Source organism: Engystomops pustulosus, chromosome 1 (genome assembly GCF_040894005.1).
Source record: "Engystomops pustulosus chromosome 1, aEngPut4.maternal, whole genome shotgun sequence".
Taxonomy (NCBI): domain Eukaryota; kingdom Metazoa; phylum Chordata; class Amphibia; order Anura; family Leptodactylidae; genus Engystomops; species Engystomops pustulosus.
Genome location: NC_092411.1, coordinates 62,702,453 through 62,715,436, shown reverse-complemented (window position 1 = coordinate 62,715,436; position 12,984 = coordinate 62,702,453). Strand labels below are relative to the sequence as shown.

The following is a 12,984-nucleotide window of genomic DNA, read 5'->3' as shown; positions in this document are numbered from 1 at the left end:
AGGTAAGTACATGTTTATTATGTTTAACTAGCCCTCCCCAGCCCGGCCATAAGAAATTTTTTAAACCTGGATAACCCCTTTAATCTGCTTTTCCTCGAGCCCCTAACATGGCCCTTTAGAAACCTACTAGAAATAGCAGGACAGTGAGAAACTTATAAATGCTCTACCTTAAGTCAGACCACAAAATATTAATACCCCAAATAACACAAAAAAACTTCTCAAAAACAAAGACTTGCTGACCCTTCATACTGCACCTGCTGCAAAATAGCATTAAAGGGGTTGTCCAGAATTAGGGATTTTTTTTAGTCCCAATGGGACTAACCCGACTCTAGTTTGGTGGAGTGCGGTCCTGCCCATCACCACCCACCTCTATTGGTAAGTAGAGGCTCTGTAGACACCTGCGCACCCATTAGCTATCGGTGTCACTTCTGAACCTCTGTATATTTAGGTGAGTATTTTGTGTTGTTATTATTTTTTTTAACCCCCTGTGATCTTTAGAAAAGATCCTACATGTTAGATTATTGTTGGGCTGAACAGCCAATTTCTGCATTTTAATGGCTTCTTAACTCGGGGAGGATTTCAATTTGCCAATCCTTTACTTGTTAGGGAAGATATGCTGCTCTGCTGTGTGTCTTTCTCTGGCTTCATTGAATCAACCCATAAGACATTAACCCTAGCAATTAAGCTTCAAAGCTCGGACCCAGTACATTTAATGTAGAGGTCTTGGTTGATAACGAGCAGCCTTGAGATCAAGCTAAAGTTGTATGTATTTTTGGAATATTGCCCAGTCATGCAATCTGAAAGCGACCTCCGTCATCTCCTTAATAAATTGTACAGCTGCTTTGTGCATCTTTTCGGTGTAGCTGCCGCAGCCAATTCTTCTTTTAGCAGCAATGGAGAGAACAGATTTCATGACACTTCCTGCTTAAAATAGATTAAAAGAAGAGTTTTAGACGGAACCTGTCACCAGCATGTGCTCCAGCAAAAAAGCATTAAAATTTGTACACAGTGGGTATGGAAATATTTAAACCCCTTTAAATTTTTCACTATTTGTTTCGATGCAGCCAATTGGTAAGATAAAAAAGTTATTTTATTTTTTGTTCTTTAATGTACTCTCTGCAGCCCATATTTTTGCTAATTTATTAATCAAGAAAAACTGGAACATGGAATGGTCATAAGTATTCAGACCCTTTGCAACTTGCATGCTGTCCATTTCCTTCTGATCCTCCTTGAGATGGTTCTACTCCTTCATTAGAGTCCAGCTTTGTTTAATTAAACTGATTGGACTTGGTTAGGTAATGCACACACCAGTCTATATAAGACCTCACAGTGCATGTCAGAGCATATGAGAGTCATGAGGTCTAAGGAATTGCCCAAGCCGCTCCGAGAAAAAATTGTGGCAAGGCACAAATCTGGTCAAGGTTACAAAAGAATTTCTGCAGCATTCAAGTTTCCTAAGCACAGTGGCCTCCAAGATCCTCAGATGGAAGAATGTTGGGACAACCACAACTCTTCCTCGACCTGGCCGTCCAGCCAAACTAAAAAATCATGGGTAAAGAGCCTTTATGAGAGAGGTAAAGAAGAACCCTAAAATCACTGTGGCTGAGCTTCAGAGATGCAGTAGAGAGGTGGGCTAAATTCCACAAAGTCAACTATCACTACAGCCCACCACCATGCAGGGCTTTATAGCAGAGTCTTCCGACAGAAGCCTCTCCTCAGTGCAAGACATATAAAAACCTTATACAGTTTGCAAAAAAACACATGAAGGACTCCCAGACTAAGTCTCATCAGACCAAAGAGTCTTATTTCTCAAAGATAAGCGGTATGTGTGGAAAAAAACAGGCACTGCTCATCACCTGCCAAATACAATCCCAACAGTGACACATGGTGGTGGCAGCATCATGCTGATTTCCATGTTTTTCAGCTGCAGGGACAGGATGACTGGTTGCAAATGAAGGAAAGATTAAAAGGGTATTCCGGGAATATGAACGTCTGACACAAAAACCCATGATGATATAAATAAATACAACAATACTCAATGTCATTAGTAACAAAATGGAGCTTAAATAATTAGATTTTATGATTTACAAAATTTATGGCCTCTCTAAAGTAGGTGGAGTTATCACTTAGATGGCCGCCACTGGAAACTACAAGTTCCATGATCCTTTAGTTCACAGTAACTCCTCCTACCTCTTATACTCTGCTCCCAGTAATGATGTAACAGGTTTTCTTGCTCTGTTATCATAGTATTGATGTGTAACTGCCATCACCACAACACTGGCCATACTGGATGCTCTGCAACCAACTAACTACAGCCAAACATAGCGGTGATCACATGACCTGCCCAGGCAGGTACAGGACATGTGATGTGGACATGTGTACAGCAGCCATCTTCTGTCCTGCAACGGACCGCGCTGAGGAAATTAACGGACTGATTAAAGGGCCAGTAGCATTTTAATTCTCCATCACAGTGTATGTGCAAAGCATTTACTGCTAAGGGGAGCAAAATTTTTAATAACAACTAATTACACATTAGCTTATATTTTGAGTGCCCACTTCTATATGAATTATGCTGATTCCTGGAATACCCCTTTAATGCGGCCAAGTACAGAGATGTCCTGGATGAAAACCTCTTCCAGAGTATTCAGACTAGGCTGAAGGTTCACCTTCCAACAAGACAACGACCCTAAGTGCACAGCTAAAATAACAAGCAGTGGTGTCAGAAGATCTCTGTGACCATTTTTGACTGGCTCAGACAGAGCCCGGACCTAAACCCAATTGAGCATCTCTGGAGAGACTTGAAAATGGCTTCCACCAACATTCACCATCCAATATGAGGGAACTTGAGAGGATCTGCAAGGAAGAGGCAGAGGATCCCCAAATCCAGGTGTGAAAAACTTGTTGTTTCATTCCCAAGAAAAAACATGGCTGTACTAGCTCAAAAGAAGCTTCTACGCAATACTGAGCAAAGGCGCTGGATACTTATGTAATATTTCAGTTTTTCTTGTTTAATAAATGAGCAAAAATATCTACATTTCTATTTATTCTGTCAAGATGAGGTGCAGAGTGCACATTAATGAGCAAAATAAAGAACCTTTTGATTTTACCAATTGGCTGCAATGAAACAAAGAGTGACTACTTTCAAAGACTCAATAGTTTCCCTACCCACTGTATGCCCCAACAAGACTCATCATTTACAAATAAAAACTCCAATTCATCTTTTCTGATATCAGGTGGCCCTTGGTAAGCAGTAACCCCTCTATCAGACCCCACTTATTTGTCCTCCCACCAGAAATCCTGCACACGCGCACATGAATAAAACTGTGACCCAAGTGGCTGCCCAGGCGTATATATGTAAGCTGCCGCTGAGAAAAGCACAGAGCAGAGTAGGTTATCCATGGCCACTCAATACAGGGCAGAGCCGGACAACATACAGGGCAGAAAAGCTACCGTAATATTTTAGGGGAGTATTGTTAGGTGCCTTTTGCACTCTTTAGCTAAGGTGTAATGTCCATTTCTTCACCTTGGCCAAAATATAAATGATTTTTAATTTTTTTTTTAAATTATTATTTTGTGAGATTTTTACTAAACTGATTTTCTCTCTCTGTCTCTCTTTCCTTTAGTCTGGTGATATAGAGATTACAAATTATAAAACCAAGGATAAATGCCAGCTGAAATTCACCCCTTACAGCTACTTCTCAAGGGACATTGCAAGAAAGGTATTGCATCCAAGAGTGGATGTTTTGTGACCTATTGGAGTATTACATTGTTTTATCTTAAAAAATAAACAAAACTAAAATATGGCTGATGTGACACTTTGGAGTAGAAGGAAACAATATTCAGCAAGACTTGGATGGCATGTACAATACAGAAACATTTGGTAACATTTGTCATAGGATTTTCTTGACTTTCTGGCATCAAAAAGTGGCTAAAAAAATGGAATTTTTTTAGTGCCAGATTTATGACTTGCAAATTTTTTAAATAATTGCATAAAAATGCCATTTTTACTCCATCTTAGTGGTTCAAAGGATCTAAAATGAGATTGTCCATTTACAGTAGTATCTTCTGTATGTACATGGTGCAGTTAGATAAAGTTGTACGATCTCACCCAGAAAGTGATGCCACCAGAGTCTCTGAAATCATAAATGAGCAGTAGATGGGGTCAGCTCTTTCTTCCAGGTAGCAGAACTACAGTGTAATGTGAACATCTTCTAATTTTAGGTTGCTGCACTTTGTAAATGAGTAGTCATGAATGCAGAACCATAATCCTGGAGTGTGGTGGAAGCGCTCACTGTTCTGCTCCTTCACTAAGGGTTTTCACAATGGCGCCATGCTGAGCGCTGCCTCCTGGATAAAAGGCCGTACATATATTTCTCAGCAGTTTCCTTTCTAGCTGAGCATGAAAAGTTCATGTTTTATACCAGCCAGCTTCCTCCTGCAGCCAGAGCTAGGCTGCCATCTAACACATTTATTCATTGATAATGAACACTGAGTCTCAAAAAATATTCACAGGAAAGTCTTCCATGTCATAAAATGCTGACCTGTGCACAACAGTTATTAGTTCCTACATTGACATGAGTATTAGCTCTTCACTATTTTCTTATATCGACTGTGCTTAAACTGGGATGTATCTAATTTGGTATACATTCATGTGAATACAACCTTTTTATTAAAGGCTTTTTTCAGGTGAAATCTCGCTTCAAAAAAAAAATCACCCCTAAATTCATATGCAAATGAGGAGATTTTTTTTTATAAGTAAACAGATGAGATTTCACATAATAGAGGGGATTATAGGACATTGCATACCCTAGTTGATGGAACTAGTAGTGAACTGGGATTGTAGAGCTACAGTTTGCTGGATCAGTTGTTGGTCATGGTGCTCTGCCATCTACTGTATTTCCATTTGGGGGCGTTCACATTATTTGGTTGCATCAGTTTTTTTGTCCTCCAATCAGCAATACCCTCCAAAGAGGGTAAAACTGATGAGAAAAATCCTAATTGATGAAAAACTGATGCAATTGATATTTGTGAACTGACCCTCAAAGGACATCAATGCTATGATGAATTAAGGCATAGAGAGAGAGTGTGTGAATGTAAAGGTAAGATTAATAACACCGTGTAATCATGATTGAAAACCTTGCCAGGAGCTATTAAAGCGACCATTATGATTTCCCAAGAACTAATATAAGAAGGAAATATACCACCAAATCAAGCATAATAGAAGCTAAGCTATGATATATTCCCCTATGTGTTCTAACACACTCACTGTCTAATTAGAGCTGACAATGAGAGAATGTGTTAGGGGCTCAACTTTATGACAATGAGTACAACCCCCCCCCCCCTTGTCAATTTTTGGTATTAAATGAATATTTAATGTAAGTAAATCCTACTGGATTTATATTGAACACATTCTATAACAATTAGAAGAAGACATGAATATCAGATTGGGGGGAGCCACAACCACCTACACCCCAACATCCTGCTTGTGGAAGGGCCATTCAGGCGATTTGCCTCACCTTTATATTCTACCCGGGACACCTTCATATTGATTACTGATACTTAGGATTGGTGGTGACAAAACTTATCTATGAAATAATAGGGAACATTTTGTAATGCTCCAGTATGCACAGGTAATAGAGGCCTGTGCACACAGACTATATTCTATATTGACTTGAAATGTAAAGAATGTGCACTATTTCTTCTCCTAGAGATTACACTTATGAGCATATGTATTCTAGGGACTGATCCGCCAATAATCACATTATCTTTTATAGGTCACAGGAGTCGTGACAGATGCTAATGGAAAAGCACATTATGTCCTGTCTGGAACATGGGATGAAAAGATGGAATGTGCGAAGATTGTGCAGAGTAGTCAGGGAAATGGCAGTGCTGAGGGGAAGCAGAAGACCGTGTACCAGACACTGCCCCCAAAACTACTCTGGAAAAAGTACCCCCTTCCGTAAGTTGCAGCGACATATAGAATAAGTATGAGATAAAGTAGAGGTCAAGAGGGTGGGTTAGACATTTTTTAGATATCCATGTTAGTAATCACACGGTAATGGCTTTAAGTGGCAGGAGGGTCATATATATTCGGGTTTTTTCTTTTTTAACGCCTTGGCAATAACCTGGTTCTTAAGCTCAGTCCCGTCGTAGGTACAGGGCTGTGCCAGTGAAGTAGCACTACCGTCGCTTAATTCTGTGATCATAATCCTAGACGTCTAGAAAAAGAGTGTGAGGGTCCTTCCACATGTCCAGATAATATAGCTGTGTCTCTTTTGTACTCATTTGTGCTTCAACGTACATGCAGAATTTGTAAGTCTTCTCCAAGCCACAGTAGCCTCTACAGTTAATTTACCTATTTCTAAAATAAAGGTTTTAACAAGTTAGGTTCCAGAATTATTAAATTACAGATTATGGCAGAGATAGGCAGGAGGAGTCTACAATCATATCTACTTATGATGGTAGATTCTTCATGGTGGTTTCCTTTAAACCTATGAAACCCAAAGAGCAAATATGGAGGCCATTCTTTACCCAGTTGGATTATCTGGAACATCTGTTCTGATCTAAAGTGGAAAAGCATGTTTCAGGAATATTACATTGGCACATTTCTAAAAATATGTATAAAAGAAAAAACAGCCCATTTTTTTCCCATCTCTCATCCAGTTACATACATCTTTGTGGAGTCTCTTCTTGGGGGTAGACGGCTGTGGTTATTACATCTGCCCTATAAGAAAGAAGCATATTGATTTACTGTATATGGCATTGAGTTAGATCAGCACCTTTTTCATCTACAAATGAATTGATTTCTCTGCATGAAGAGAGATTACATTAACCTTCGCTGCAAGAAAACTTTTTCTACATTGGTAACAAATATTGATGCTAATTGTATCACAGCATTTGCAAAAATACCATTTAACTCACAGCAAAGGTTGCTTAGAAAATGTTATTTTACAGGGTTTTCCATTAACTACTTATCCCTTATCGCTCAAATGTATAGTGAGCAAATGGAAGTTGGTAAAAGCATTCCATCTGCATACGCTGACTGCACACTAGATGTGAACACAGCCTTACATGCACAGTTACTGTTACACCCCCTCCACCAACTATAAGTAAAAAAAAAAAAAAAAAAAGTTTTAAATCCAATCTTTTTTATTGAACATTTTTTTCATTTTACAAAACACAGTAACGCCAAAAAAAGGGAGAAACAAACCCTCCCCCTCCCCTCGAGAGCCGTACAGCATGAAAGAATATTTCCTGTATGAAGTATACATTATACATAATACCTTAGATGAGAGAGAACATCCTGAGTACACCGAGGGACGCATGCCCCGTTACATCTATAATGAATAGAGCTTACAGTAGCCAGTATGTGTTCACAATATCCATGAAACATTTAAAATCTAGATCATTACAATGCATGAAATAGGCTCCTTCTTATACATGCAGATGGTAATCCTGGTGAGCCAGGGCCCCCAATTTTTTTCAAACCGTCTCTCTGCCTTACTTTTGAGATACACCCCTTTTTCCAACCTTATTATCTTATTCATTGTGTTAATAAACTCTTGGAGGAGCAGCCTGGATCCAATGTTATGCAATCAGTTTCCCCAGTCGCCTCTTATCTCACACCTCCTCTAACCAACTCAAAATGCATACCATGTGGGTGGCAGGGATCTGCACATCATACACTTTTTAAACAAATTTTTATACCTTGCTACAGAAAGCTCCCAAATGAAAACACTCCCACATCACATGCAACAAGTGCGCCCCCTCGCTGTCACAGCAAGGGCAGCCGTCATCACTCCTTATGCCATCCCTATCCATCCACACTGGTGTCCTATATGTTCTATGGCAGAGAAATTGTGAGAGCCTTTGTTTCTCACTTGGTGACAGCTCAGGCGTCCAGGCTAGGATGGATGTCCACTGCTCATCCCTCAAGGGGCCCAAGTCAGTTTTAGAGTCATTTAGAGCGGACTGTTAATGGGAATTTTTATGGTATTCTTCAAGCAATTGTCTATATATTAGTGATATAACCCCTCTGCCATCTCCCGGGGAGATTAGGGTGTTGAGCACCAGATGGTGTTTAATGGTCAAGGGGGTATCCCTCATCTGTGCGTCTAGGGCGTGTCGCACCTGGAGGTAGCAATAAAACATTATGTGGTAGCTGGAACTCCTCACATAGTTGCTTACAACACCATCCGATACCACTCACGCAACCCTGTGAATCCCCTAAAGCCCCTTCTACACTGGCGTTTTTCACGCGCGATGTATTTAAACATCTGCAATTTGTTCTTCACACACATATATATTGTTCTTCACGTGCTATTTTGGCCGCACCGTTCCGCGCGTATCTCCCGACAAGTAAGAAGATGCGCCGAACATCTGTAATCTATTCTGCACTGTGTTCTGCACTGTGTTTTTCTCTTAAATGATCCTGTGGTCACTGTTTTCACTGTGTTCACTGGTTTTATTCTTTTCTTCACTGTTCTTCACATCTGCTAACTTGTCGGGAGATAATATACACGGGGAACAGTGAAGAATAGATCGCAGATGTTTGCAACTTATCAGAAGACATTATTTTTTAATTAAATAACCCATTTTAATCCCAAACCATGGTCCCTTTGAAAAATGCTCGATTCTCCCATTGACTCGCGCGTGAAAAATGCGCCGAAAACGCAAAAAAAACGCTAACAACACGCGTGTGAAAAACGCAAAAACGCTAATTACTCCAAGGAAAAATGGAACAAAAACGCAGCCAAAAACGTCAGTTTTTCACGCATTGCACCCTGACGTGAAACGCAACGCTAGTGTGGAAGAGGCCTAAGTTTCCTATTTTCCCACATAAAAAATATTTTATGTTTTGCAGCGACAATGCAGACAATATGTATTTCTTCTCTGAACTCGCCCTTACACTAAATGAACCTGATGACAGCACTGCCCCCACGGATAGCCGACATCGGCCAGACCAGCGATTAATGGAGAATGGCAAGTGGGATGAGGCCAATGTGGAAAAGCAGCGGCTAGAGGAGAAACAGAGAGCTGTTCGGAGGAGGAGAGAGGCAGAGGCTGTGGAGGCTTTAGAAGAAGGTATTTACAAGCTAAATGTATGTATGTGAAAAAGTTGTGTTGTGCATCATACTTTTTGACTTGGGCCCAAATGCAGAGGACCTTAATAAGTAAGCACAATGGGGTATGCTCAGTATATGTTGGTTATTATCTAGGACCTTTCCAGAGTGTCTACTGTATATGGAAGATCCTGTGGTAAACAGGATATGCTTTACCCATTATTGTCATACAGGGTTTCCCTCCCAGCACAGTATTACTACAGCACTCCACTGTACCCGCAGGAGCTGTTCATGCTCTCTCCTCCCCTTGTCTGCAGATCAACCAACATCAAATCAACCTTTTTGTACATTTGATAAGACTGCCTTGGTAGATCATGGCAGATCATGTTCGCTCCATACAAGCCTTCTGCATAATGTAATTCATGATGTTAGCAGGCGCAGGGCAGAACTGCCTCTTACCCCAGTAAACCCCATCCAGCCTGTGATATTTGCTGCCATGTGATAGAGTGCAAGGAGGGGCCGCCTCCTCCATCCTTCCCAACTTCTCTAGATCACAGGGGATGTACCCGTCCTTTCATAGCCAGAACTCTGACGATGGCTGTAACCTTAATGGAAATAGCAAAATGAGGGCCAGAAGAGGTCACACCTAATGCACAAAACCAGAATTTAGATTTTTGCCCAGAAAATCCCTTTAATATCATAGATGCTCAGGGTGTAGTGTATCTGGTTACATGTACTATTCCTCTACTTGTAGGTAATGACTATGAAGGATATCAGCCATTGTGGTTTGAGAGGAAGGTCGATCCACACACCAATGATCTCATGTGCATCTATAAAGGAGGATACTGGGAGTGCAAGGAAAAGCAAGACTGGTCTAAATGTCCTGATATTTTCTGACAGAGACGACAAAAGCTTGCAGATCTCGACATCCTCGATGAGGGGGAGCTGCAAAGACCAGACTATGACTCTCCAACGCTCAGGAACAGGCGGCAAGGGCCGACTTTCAATGTGAACAAATAAGATATACAAACCAAAACACATGCCAAAATATCCACATCTGAGCGGGAAAATCCGAGGGGGATCAGGGATCTGAAGTGTATTTTCTAAAGATTTTTTGTTCTACAGCATTGGAATTTCTTTTTTTTATCAACTTTTAAGAGTTGGGAGATAAGATTATTTATTTTATTGCTGTTTATTTTAACATTTGCTATATATACACGTACATAAATGTATAAATATATATATACTTGGGCTTTGTTCAGTAAGGATTTTCCTCTAGTTCTGGAGCCGATCTTAGACTCTGAGCACAGCTTAGGGAATGAAGGTACTCTTAGCTATATTATTTATTTATGTACATTAGATGCATATGTATATTCTTACAAATTATAATATGCTTTTAGTTATGGGCAGCAAGGAAATCGCTAATTCTGATGGCAGCGGCCATTTGTACAGTTCTTGAAGACTTTATACACCGAGCGATGGGTCTGGTGTTTAGTTATAATTCAGACCACTGTGGAATAACATCACTTTATTTTTTAATTGACTAGTGCACTTTTATTGACACTTTTCCAAAGATCTTGGCCCCTTTTTGTTGGCAGTTCTATCTCGGTTCATTGGGTACCATTTCACCCTGCTCTTCTTAGAACAGCACTGCCTTGTAAGCCTGGGCTATTAATGACTGGTTATTAAATTTCATCATTGCATTGCATGGTTTGATCTCACGCCATAGTTCCACAGTCTTTTTTTTTTTTTTTTTAATTTGTAGTATGAAGGGTATAATATTGCCTCACGCAAACTGTTTTAGCATAGATTCTTGCTGCACAAATACATAACTCAATCTGTAATCAACAGGTGCTTTTTCTCTAGAAATTATGGGAGAAGTTATCTCCGGGCGGGTGCAGCCCAACCTCTTCAACCCAAAAAAATGTATGTTCCCACGGAATGAACACATTGCGCAGGACACATAGAAATATGATGCAAGGACTTCCCGTCTGTCTTATGAACTTCAATACTGTGCCAGCACTGCTGTTCAGCCAACAGACAGGGATTCCTTGCGTCTTATTTTTGTATAATACAAAGACTCCCGTCCTTTGGGATCAGACCAACATACAGGTCAGTTTCCATGGGCTGCAGCTGACTTTAATCCCTTATTCTGCTGTCGAAAGATGCTTCAGAATTAGTATAAGGCTACTACACCCTCTTAATAATACCGTTGCATCTGTCTGTGCACCAAATCTGAAGTCTACTCAGCCAGATAGAAATAGTTTTCTGGTACAAGTCATATTAAATCTTGATAGAGGAGTCCCAGTATGCACCGTCCATGTTTTTTAATAGATATAAGTTGGCGCTCCTTTAGCTCATTTCAGCTAATGGAGCCAAAAATTTACCATTTTTCAGATTTCTGTTAACGACATTAATAAATACACATACACTGGTGTAAGACTGAATCCGTGCCGGCACTGTAAGTCAGACACATCATCAATGTACTTTTATAGTATGAAGGGTGCTATTGTAAGTGATATTACCAGCACTGAAGATACAGATAAGTCTTATCTGTACTATCACTCCTTTACTTCTGTATCAATAAGATTTCCTGAAACCTAATAGAGAATGGAAGTGTGTATGTAATAATAATAATAATTCTTTATTTATATATCGCACACAGATTATGCAGCGCTGCACAGAACTTGCCAAATCGGTTCCTGTCCCCAATGGGGCTGCAATCTAATCATTGTTTTGTTTTGGAGGAAACCGTAGTTACAAGAAACATGACTGTGTAAATTTAATTTTTAATACAAACTGCAGCTTAGCAAGTGCCTCAAGGGGAGGGGCTTCATCCTGAAGAGCTACATACTGTTTACACTAAGCTGTTCCCCAGCCCCTTCCCTTGAGTGACAGCTGTAGTATCCAACCAGCTGCCAATCAGAGCAAAGGGAAGAGACCATGGAACAACATAATGAAAACAGCAGATGTAGGACCTCCCCAATAGCACCACAGCCTTGCATCTCGTTTTGCAGCCATGGTTACTGACCTTATATACAAGTGTATATTTATATAGACATCCCCGAAGAGTAGAGTGGAGTGAGAGTCTACTGAATATGTAGTAGAGTTGTGTTAGGTCTACATTGCCACTTAAGAGTGTGTATTATAGGACTAAGGGTTGTCAGGGGTTTTTAAATATAGGCACCAGGGTGGTATAAATATAAAAAATGTACTATAGTTACCCAGAACACCAGTTCAGCAAGGCACCACCCATCACCGCTGGCCTCTGTTTGTATACAGAGACTCAGCAATGACGCGGCATCGATAGCTCACACCTGCTACAGCAGCAGTTGCAAGCTACATGACATCACCGCTCAGATGTTCTTCCTGCCTGATCATTACACTCAACGCCAGTACAGAACAGGTTAAAGCTTCTCATATAAACAGAGAGGCAGAGAGGAAGTTATTCTTGATTCCTGCATTGTTTGTTTAAAGTTATATACATATTTAACAACCTTAATCTGAATACAAATTGTGGTTTCATTGGTGTCTGGCTCTAAGATCGGAAATTATGTGTCACTCTTTTCATAAATATTAATAACTATTCTTTAATTTAATTTTTTTATTTGGATTTTAAACAACCAGAAAAATAATTCCCCTTGGCATTGATATTATGACCCATTAAAGTTAAATTATTTTTAACAACCCACAAGCAGTACATGCATTATTTGCTTGTTTTTGTAATAGAATTATTAGTTTTTATATCATATACATAGAAAAAATAATACATTTTCCTTTTATACAGACATCACAGCGACTACAGTGCTTATTGACAAAATGGTTTTAATGCTATTCCTTATATTTGGAAGCGATGGGACTATAATCTACCCCATACAGTGCGGAATAACTAGAGTAGTTTTAGACATTACACTAGAGATAT

At 39.9% G+C, this 12,984-nt stretch overlaps 1 protein-coding gene across 6 annotated transcripts in view; it reads left to right on the top strand.

Annotated features, from left to right (window-relative positions):
- OSBP2 (oxysterol binding protein 2) overlaps positions 1-12,638 on the top strand; it is a 173,749-nt gene extending 161,111 nt beyond the window's left edge. For all 6 annotated transcript variants that reach the window (XM_072141998.1, XM_072142018.1, XM_072142009.1 and 3 more), the window contains 4 exons: positions 3,624-3,719; positions 5,775-5,959; positions 8,864-9,084; positions 9,817-12,638. In XM_072141998.1, coding sequence (XP_071998099.1) covers positions 3,624-3,719; positions 5,775-5,959; positions 8,864-9,084; positions 9,817-9,959 — 645 coding nt within the window. In that variant the 3' untranslated portion in view covers positions 9,960-12,638. The remainder of the gene's footprint in view (positions 1-3,623; positions 3,720-5,774; positions 5,960-8,863; positions 9,085-9,816) is intronic.
- Positions 12,639-12,984: the final 346 nt, after the last annotated feature.